Raw genomic sequence first — 10,029 nt, forward strand, 5'->3', positions numbered from 1 at the left:
ATTAATGAATGACTACATTAGAAATCACGCAACTTAAATAACAGCGTAGCATAATATCATTATGTATATTTAGTAAGCTGGCATGGTAAATAAATAAACTTGCTGTTAGCAACACTGCTGGGTTTTTATTAATTTTTTTCTGAACAAAGTTTTTAATCAGATACATGATTTATATTGTTTTTCATGAGACAAGAATGACAGCTGTAGCTATTGGCTGGGTCATTTATTCAGAAAGGAGCAATCCTTGCATAACATCTTTTCTGAAGTAGAGCATACAATGCACACGTTCTACTTCATGTGTATAATATGCTTCATTGCTTCAGGAGAGAGATCAAAATAACAGAATAGAATGGTTGGAATAATATTTATCAAGGCAACTAGAGCAACCCTGGATTTAGGATTAACTGCAAATGTGTCACTAAAAACACTAAGTGGTAAAGATTCTCTGTTACACTTTCCGTTCATTAACAATTAGTATCCTCTTGTTGGCATTGTCTAAGATTAAACAGTGGGTTATTACAGTATAGCCTTACTGTAAAGGAAGAACAAAAAGGCTGCATCTCCACAGAATATCTATAGGCCAGTGACTGGCACTTGGCTTTTGGCAAAACAAAAAATGATCTATTAGTACAAAATAAAGTTTGTACAAACAATTTTTGTAAATTATATGAGAACTGCACATTAACAATACCTTCCTCTGTCTTCCATTCTCAATATTGGATTCAAACAAAAATATTACAGTTTTGAACCATCAAATATTGGAATACAGTCTTTGCAATGAATGCATCAGTGATTTTCATATTACTCAAATTGCTCACGTTTCAGGCCCAAAAACTCCAGCGCATTTCCAGCAAGCAATTTATCCTGCAATACAAAGAAATACACAACTTATTGAATACCAGAGTGATCATATAATACTTAGATTTTAAAAGATTTTACAACTCATTCATGGATTCATTTACACAATTTAGTTTTGAACAAGGGCAATATTAAAGGCATTTCTCTACAGAATCTTTGGGATGGCTTCTAACATTCTATCAGGTATTTTCTTCCTGGTTTGTGTTATAGTGTCCATTCATAACAGCATCTGAATTTGCCTAAAGAAGGGAAAATCGTGTTACCTTTAGAGTGCCATCAAATTCATCCACTGACTCAATCAGTGATCCAGGCTGCAGCTCCCCGAGTGGGAATGGATAATCTGTTCCCAACATAACTTTATCCTGAAAGAGCAAGACATACAGTACATGTGAAAACTACTGTAGTGTTGAGCACATTAACAGTATTGTGATCAAAGTGACAAAAGCAGGAATAGTTATTGTCATCAGTAGAACATCCCAAAGACTCACAATCCCTAAAAGCTACTTTAATGAGCTTGAGTGTGCAGATTTTGTGGTTAAAAGTGGTTTTGCAATAATCACTGCCATTGTGTTCAAACTATCCACACGCTTTCCAAAGTCACGATACTCCCTCAGTATCTTTTTAGTGTATGAGCCCTCTCTGAACACCAATAGGACACAGAGTAAATGAAATCAATGGCGAATACAAGCTCACTTTTCCAATAACATCAATGAGCAGCTTCAGGGAAATGGGATCATGAACTAGGGAGTCTGTGTAGAAAGCACCAAGGTATTTCCGTGGACTGATGTTGTTGTCGACTGCACACAGGTCAGGACGGACTGTGTGGCCATGTTCAATTCTACCAATGGTGAATGGGAAAGAGCCACCTATAAGAAGATGAATGGGAAACATTTAAGGGCCAACAACAGGCAGAGGCTGATGACACCTTAAACTAAGTATGAAGTAAGACTTTGAAGTTGACACCTTACTACATGTAAAATGCATAAGCAACATCCGTTCTCTTCAGTACCTCCATGAGCGAAGCAGACTTTCAGTTTAGGAAATCTCTCGAAGACACCTCCAAATATCATCGAGCAAATAGCCATGGTTGTCTCTTGTGGCATGCCTTTTTGATAGAGAAGGCAACAAAGCAGAAAACCCCTTTTCATAATCTGATTAAATGTATTGCTACTGTCATACAGCGTGAGTGGGTAAATATACAAAGTGGCAGAAGCGTTAAAACACAAATGAGCATTATTGGTCACATTTGGTCATAATCACAATTCAATAGCTATGATGTTACAGCAAACTACACATACAAAATCACTATTAAACACATGAGGATGTACAATAATTTGGTTCTGTTGGGTTCAATCAATCATTTCAGGAAATAGTGGGTATAATGATAGCTATGCATTTGTGCTGTTTTTTAAAGTTTAATTTTTTTTTTTATGTTTATACATTGGTAACTAAACTTGGATCAGTTTCAGTCATTTCAGACAAAGAGGTTGTATTTTCACAAAAAGAAGTGTTTTTATTTTCTGTTGACTAAACCAGGAGGGATAATTAATATCTCCTGTTCCTGGTCCATCTCCCTCACCCACCAACCAGGGCAGCCAATACTTAGCCATCCTCCCATCTGTCTGCATATCCCATGGGTGGACAAATATGGAGCAGCCTAGCTCCTCTGCTGCCTGCATGGAAGACATACTGCAAGATCAGTATTCCTTGGCAAACTTGACCTATGGATACACTGGAATGTCACGTCGTCATTAGTCTAACCAGAGAATTGTAAACACAGGCACATTTACAACTATTATCACCAGTAACATTCTTACACTAAACTGTAATCACATACTGTAGCATGCAATATCTCACAGCATAGAAGGGATGGAGTTCAGAGGCATTGAGGTCCCAGGTGTTGATATGTGAGCCAATCTGCACCCCAGGGAAGCCCAGCTCCTTCACACAGCGCCTCATCTCCATGATGGCCAAGTCAGGGGCTTGCATTGGCAGTGTTCCCAGGCCCACAAACCTCGTGGGGTGGCAACGCACTGTCTGGGCCAAATTGTCATTTAAAAGGACACATAGATCCAGTGTGTCATGCGGCTTGGCCTGTAATCCAAAAATAAATTTTAAGTAGGTAAATATATCTGGGAAGGCTGAAATGCATTTTTATCATGCATTATTTATCTTAGTGTTTATGCTTCTGTGAACAAAGAAGAACAAAAACTGTTAAGCAGCTTATTTTGCTCCTTTTTTACCAGGAGTGGGTGACTGCAGCTCATAACATCTGACATGGACAATCTCCTGTTGTGTGCTACATCTGTGAAAGGGCATGTATGGACCATGTCCACATGTGAGAAACAGCTTTAGTGTGAGCTTACCCAGTAAGAGAACATCACAGGAACAGTGGAAAGGGCTTGAACCGTCACCCCTGAAGGTTGTGAACAGAAACATTGTTTTAAGGTGTTAATGAGATGAAATGCTGTAATACTTGTTTTTATCTTTCACGTCTGTGGATGTACCATGTAGATCCATGTCTCGTATGCGTGCCTTTGCATCCCAGCAGTTTTCTTGAATCACTCGGAAGAGTGTTCCGTCCTTCATCATCATTGCTTCACCCTAGAACATCACATTTACACCAGGCACATCCACAACTGATGTGACTAAACTTAAGATGTTCACCGGGCCATCACTGTAGTGCATGGACACCGTGTCAGATTTACTGGTTACTGTATTTCACTCATTTTCAAGTAGCTCAACCACAAGAGATCATGTGATTTTTGGATTTTATAACATTTTAAAATACAACCACATGATGGCAGCAGGCAACTGATTCATGGTTCACATATGAAATATAAAATGTCATTTGCACCATTAAAATTTGATGATAGACAAAATAAAATATCTTTCATCATATTTTCAAGTGTAGACCTAAATACATAATAATCTCTGGCTAGTTTTTCACCTAACAATGGCTGTAAGTAAAATTATCTTGTCTAGGGTGACTATAATCTTGTGGCTTAGAGTACTAGCTGTTTTAACACTGGTATCATGACACTAACAGCTGTTCATCACATGATACCAGTGTTAGAGTACTAGATGTTTTAACACTGGTATCATGACACTAACAGCTGTTCATCACCACTTATGCTTGTATGCAACAGTGTGGCACACTGAACTATTTATCTAAAACAATGTCTACCACAAAAGTTGCACTTTGCTACATAGCTGCCGGGCTGCTCTATATTGCTGCTGTGTTGGAATTGATTCCTTCTGCTGATGCAGTGGCACTGTGCTGAGTTATGCAGCTGTACACACAGATGGGACCAGCCTGATAGGTCCGCAAGGTGGGGTGTGGCTGGGAAGAACCTGCTGTGTGCCCAACATAGTTTGCAGTACAATTGCATATGTGCCCCTGGACTTATGCCCTGTCTGTACGTGTGTAGCATAGTGACTCACTTTGCAGTGATGGTGAAGCTGGACAAACCCACCATATCCATACCTCTGTAACACATGCAAGCACATAATAAAGAACTGTGCAGTCTTTAATATCACATACTTAAAAATATATATTGCATATTAGATTACCTTGGCTGGTGTTTGAACATGGGTCAGTATTCCCCACAGACCCTATTGAAAAGCCAATATTGATTGTGGTATCCCATCTGTGAGGGATTAATCTTGTTCCTAGAGGACTATCCACTCCAGCCCCCTGGATAACTCAGAGTGCATGCCATCTGAGGCTGTTGACTCTTGCATACAAATGAAGCTGCAAATGATCTATGTGAGCAACAAAGCCAGTAATGGCCCCATTTCATATTGCTGCAGATCAGCAGAAATGTGTACTTGGTTGATGCCACAAAGAAGCTTCAACTTTTCAAAAAAGAAAAGGCAACACATGTTTTACACCCTTTAAGATCCAATGGGATGATATTTGTGTCATGCAGTCTAGCTATTTCAATAAAAGCCTGCTTTAAATTAAATTAGCTCACCTGTGGAACTGATAACAACAGGGGACTTGATTTACTGTTACCCCAGACCTGGGGTCTATCAGTGCCTTTTTTTACTATACTGTGTAATCATCTTGATACCTTGTAACTTTTTCTAATGTTATGAGGACTGCTTAATGGAGTCATTTTGAATTAGTTGAATGTTTCAGGAGACAGAAAATTATATATTATTTCTGTTAAGTGGATTATAGTAGATTTTCATTTGTTACCTGCGATTGATGTTGAGGCTACTCTTTAAGAGCACTAAATCACACTGACACAAGCTTCTTGTGCCTGTCTCCTGACCCAACTAGCTCTAAAATGTGAGAAATCATTAGCTAAGGCAAAGCCCAACAGTGACATAGACATAAGGGCAGGCACAGACAGAACGAGGCCAGTGCCACCTATTGATTAAAGTTTAACCAGCCATAAAGGACAGACTTATGGGTTGTTTAACTCCTTTCTGACAGTCCAAATGGAAAACACTGTACTTACTTACTGTATTTGTTTTACTGGTATTTAATAAAACTGAAATTAAGGAGGGCTTGGTCTGCCACACAAGTGATATAGACATATCTGTGTTATGTAAACCCACTGAGTAAATAACATCTAGCCTACAGACTGTTACAAAAACATCGCCGATCTTTCATGAGTTCAAATCTGGCAGTGCCTACCTGCTTCAAATCGGGCCATTCCTTAGGTAAAATATGGTTATGAATATCAATCTTCATCCTTATGATTATTTTCGCAAAAACTTTAACATCTGCTGCAGGTGTTTCTTACAATAAATGAGCTCAAAACCCACATTCAACGCCGCCCTCAGCCAGAAATCAATGACGTACAGGTGAATGCCTGCTGGGACCGCCTCGTCAGTTATTATCTAATCTATAAAACAATTCGATTATTCATTAGTCTGTTTAAAGCCGTTATGAGTTGATATTCTGAACTATGAAGGTATCGAACGACATTATTTACACCCTATTAAAGCAGGGATTGTGTGCTTGTTTGTATTTTCAACATGGGCTGACGCACGGCATGTGGAGTAAGTGGCTGATGTTTTACTGAACTGACTCTTCCATTTCTGTTCTGACTCTCAGCCATGACTTTCTGCGCCACCTGGTGGTTTATCCGTGTAGCCGAATGATGGACTCATTAAGACTCAAGACAGCTGGCAGGCAGGTATTTTAATTTAAGGTAAAGATGAGAAAATACTTCATTTCTCTGAATTTGATAGCCACTCATCAACGAGGCTTGTTAGGTCTACTGTATATAGATCTATAAACAACAGACAGCTAAATCTACTCGTGACATTATATCATCAACAGGAACAATATGACTTCACTTTAATAGTTGCTTGATATATATTTATATATAGGCTCCATTCAAGTTTTGTCTCATTCATAGGCTAAACGAGTTTAAAATGAACTTTAAAATGCGTAATTCAAGACAGATAGCAGTCATGTAGTGGCCTGTAAGGAAATGAGGCGTTGAGCTCTGAGAGGAGGAGAGAAGGAGAAAAGGGAGGAGGGGGGGAAACTTGCTGGCAACGCCTGCCAGATTCACAGCAGCTCTGCGCGATTTATCGCATCTTCGCATCTAACACTAAGTGGCTCATCCAGACAATTTACATTTACAGTCAACCTGCAGAACTGCTCCTCCAAGTGCGGAGTTCATGCATAAAGAGTTTTCACTGCTGATGCTGGGGAGATAAAACCTTTATCTCCCATCTTCTCTTATCGCCATCTCATATTTTCCTCCCCCGCGCAACTGAGTCAACACCGGTGGCATATTGGACGCGCTGGATGGCTGCTGCAGTTAACGAACCGGTGTGAATCCTTTTGTTCAATCTTCATCTTCCTCTGCCTTTGAGCCTGAAAACAAAACAACTAGTGCAGCAATAATGACAGACCCGGCGACCCAAGACCCTGTCCCAGAGCTGACTATTGTGGATCCCTGCCCAGTCACGGTGCGGAACGGCCAATGCGCCCCGGATGGCTTCACTAACCACCATCACCAGCAAGCCAAGAGCCCCAGCCAGCCCGAGGGGCTCACCACGGGCCAGGAGATGAAAATCACAGACGGTGTGGAGGGAGAAGGTAGGTAACTTCACCTGTCTCTGTCATCTTTGGATGTGGTTTTTAAAAGTTATGGATGTGCGTGAATATGTGCATGCGTGTGCGCGCGTACGTTGAAGGGACCGCCGGGAGATGGAAGGGGTATTTTTTTTAACCCTGTGAGGTATTTTTAGGCCGCTTTTATTTGAATCATTTATGCAGAGTCCTACATCAGCAAGATTCAAAGCTTAAAGTCCTTGTATTCCCCCAAAGTCATTCATTCATCTGTTAATTCATTCATTACTTATTTCCTTTTCCATTTGAGACATTATAGTGTCTCAGGGAACAAATCTTCCTGTGGAAATCCAATTAATGTTCATTTTGTGGAGCAGAGATTTTCTGACCAACAGACCACAGAGAGTGGAGTTGTCAGGTGTCAGACACAGGTGCACCACAAGGTGCCATTTTATCCTCTTTGCTGCTTCGAAGATCCACAGTTTAATTTGTCAAAGTATGCTGATAATACAGCTTAGGTTGGCCTCCTGGTTGTGTGTGTGTGTGTGTGGGGGGGGGACGACTTCTGTGCAACAGTGGTGTGAGGAAAGTGGTATTTCCTATCCTTCCTTAAAACACACACCCAGAGATGCATAGACTCAATTTGCTTTAAAGCTGAATTCTGATACTAGTCACAAGTCCTTAAACATGCATTTGCTTAAGGGTGTGTGTGATGTTTGTGCTAATATAATCCCTTTCATCTATGTATAAGACCAGTGAAACATTCCACAGTGGATAATAAGAGGCCTCAGTTAGATCATAAATCCTGAGTTGGTCGTTGTTAGTTTATAAGGCCACTTAGTAGGTTTATTAAATTGGTTAGGAAAAGCCTGTGAGATTATTTTTAAAGAGTAATTAATGTATGTTGTTCAGACCACAATCATCCCAGAAGTATTATATTCAGTCATGTGTTTCCTTTTGCAAATCTGTAAGTGGTGTGGGTAATCAGCACTTTGAGCTACATAGCTGCCTGGTGGTAATTATCTTTAGAAAAGAAAGGTGTGACAGAGACAAGTGTCAAAAGAGAGACTCACACCCACCCACACAAACAGTGTGTGTGTGTGTGTTCCACAGAGAGTATTGGGGATGTGGAGCACATGCTGCCTGCCTGATACCCCAGCCAGTGATCATGTGAGCAAAGTGATTTAACTGTGCTGTCTCACTTCCCCCCTTCTACCACACACACACAGTTATATGCCAACAAGCTGGTTTGCCAGTTTTATGAGGTAAGACAGCTGTCATTAATATGTGTGCATGTTAGTCTATGGCTGTGCATAAAGAAGCTGTATTTATTGTCACTGTAACATTGTGACATGTACAACGAAATTATGTTTGGAGCCAAGGGCCCCGGGCTGCTGCATGCATATGTACCGCCATCACGGGCATCAGTGTCACTATGCTACACACGTACAGACAGGGCATAAGTCCAGGGGCACATATGCCTAAGGACACTTCGACATGTGGACTGCAGACACTGAGATTCGAACCTTCAAGTTGGGAGACGACTGCTCTACCCACTACACTGTCACCTCCCCAATAAATTAATTGATAAGAGAGATTATGTTGATCTGAAAAAAATGAAGGGAGCAAGGAGGAGCTGATGGTCATTGTGGAAGTGTGTTGTACTTTGTCTATAATGGCTAACTTGAACCCCACTGTCCCACTGCAATGACATCTTATCAGCACTGAAGCTCTTTCATTTGTTCATCTGTGCCAGTTAGAACACAGACAGTCTACTCCGAAGTGAGAATATTCAAGTATCTTGATTATGGTTATGATTACAGAATTGTGCCCAGAACCTGTTGTTTGTAGCTTAAATGTCTTGTTTTACCCTTCAATAGCTCCCATTATCTGCCTGTTTTTGTAACCAAGCAAGCAATCTAGGAGGAATAATCTCCTCTGTATCAGTTCACAGGTGAAAATTCTGGATAGAATGAGACCTAATAATATTAAAAGCTCATTTGCACATAAAAGTTCAGAATTATAAATAATGCATGAATCTGCAGAGCCATCCTCATGTTTTATGACAATGGAACAGCTTCAGGCGGTTCTGAATTGGGGCTGTTTACCCTATGACTTCTGGCAAAGACTTCACACAGAGTAACAGGGAAATGTATGTGGATCGTATTTGTCTCTGCTTAGTCTCATAGAAGTTAGAAGTGAATTATATCTGTTGGTTTACAAAGGCAGACTTGATGGCCCTCACAAACAGTTGTAACAGATGTTTTTTGTTGTATTATTTTGTACTTGATTGGTGAATTAGGAAAGTTACATTTGAGATGGTCTGTAATCTGCAGAATAACAGGGGTTCCCAGGCATCATACAATGGTTTGTGTCCCTGACTATAAATCCCCAGTGGCCCCGTGTTCTGCTGGAAAGTAATAAGTATTATCTTACAGGAAGGAGTGTGGGAGAAACAGTTACAGTACATTAATGTTCAAAGCAGTAATATTACTCACCAAGTAATAGCCATAGCCATGGTAATGTTCTTTTTCGGTCAGTTGGGTACAAAACTTGCACCTTCAGCCTTTTCCCAATGAACTAAGTACTGATTATTCAAGAATGAATAGATTCTTATTCCCAATTTAATCTTGTAAAATCTCAAATCACCTCTTATGTTCCTCAGGTGGAACATTATATACAGTGGGTACGGAAAGTATTCAGACCCCCTTAAATTTTTCACTCTTTGTTATATTGCAGCCATATGCTAAAATCATTTAAGTTCATTTTTTTCCTCATTAATGTACACACAGCACCCCATATTGACAGAAAAACACAGAATTTTTGACATTTTTGCAGATTTATTAAAAAAGAAAAACTGAAATATCACATGGTCATAAGTATTCAGACCCTTTGCTGTGACACTCATATATTTAACTTAGGCGCTGTCCATTTCTTCTGATCATCCCTGAGATGGTTCTACACCTTCATTTGAGTCCAACTGTGTTTGATTATACTGATTGGACGTGATTAGGAAAGCCACACACCTGTCTATATAAGACCCTACAGCTCACAGTGCATATCAAGGAAAAGTCCATTTATTTCAATAATTTGTTTCAAAAAGTGAAACTTGTATGTTATATTAGTTC

At 39.9% G+C, this 10,029-nt stretch overlaps 2 protein-coding genes across 4 annotated transcripts in view; one reads left to right on the forward strand and one right to left on the reverse strand.

The window, feature by feature from the left end:
* Positions 1-217: 217 nt before the first annotated feature.
* On the reverse strand, positions 218-5,870 carry acmsd (aminocarboxymuconate semialdehyde decarboxylase). Of its 3 annotated transcripts, XM_020614901.1 has the most exons (11): positions 5,507-5,870; positions 4,432-4,473; positions 4,303-4,347; positions 3,366-3,462; positions 3,225-3,274; positions 2,716-2,952; positions 2,438-2,531; positions 1,868-1,963; positions 1,552-1,724; positions 1,122-1,220; positions 218-864 (listed from the first exon to the last, which is right to left on the reverse strand). In XM_020614901.1, exons 1-11 carry the CDS (start codon positions 5,561-5,563, stop codon positions 802-804), a joined length of 1,053 nt encoding a protein of 350 aa, XP_020470557.1. In that variant the 5' UTR covers positions 5,564-5,870; the 3' UTR covers positions 218-801. The 3 variants fall into 3 exon arrangements, with proteins under 3 accessions (XP_020470557.1, XP_020470558.1, XP_020470559.1); XM_020614902.1 differs by lacking the exon at positions 4,432-4,473; XM_020614903.1 differs by having other exon boundaries at positions 4,303-4,623.
* A 429-nt stretch (positions 5,871-6,299) lies between these two features.
* Positions 6,300-10,029, forward strand: part of tmem163a (transmembrane protein 163a) — a 49,648-nt gene continuing 45,918 nt past the window's right edge. Inside the window, exon 1 of the mRNA XM_020614883.1 lies at positions 6,300-6,928. Coding sequence (XP_020470539.1) covers positions 6,733-6,928 — 196 coding nt within the window. The 5' untranslated portion in view covers positions 6,300-6,732. The remainder of the gene's footprint in view (positions 6,929-10,029) is intronic.

This window comes from Monopterus albus, unplaced genomic scaffold, assembly GCF_001952655.1.
Source record: "Monopterus albus unplaced genomic scaffold, M_albus_1.0 scaffold153.1, whole genome shotgun sequence".
Lineage (NCBI taxonomy): Eukaryota > Metazoa > Chordata > Actinopteri > Synbranchiformes > Synbranchidae > Monopterus > Monopterus albus.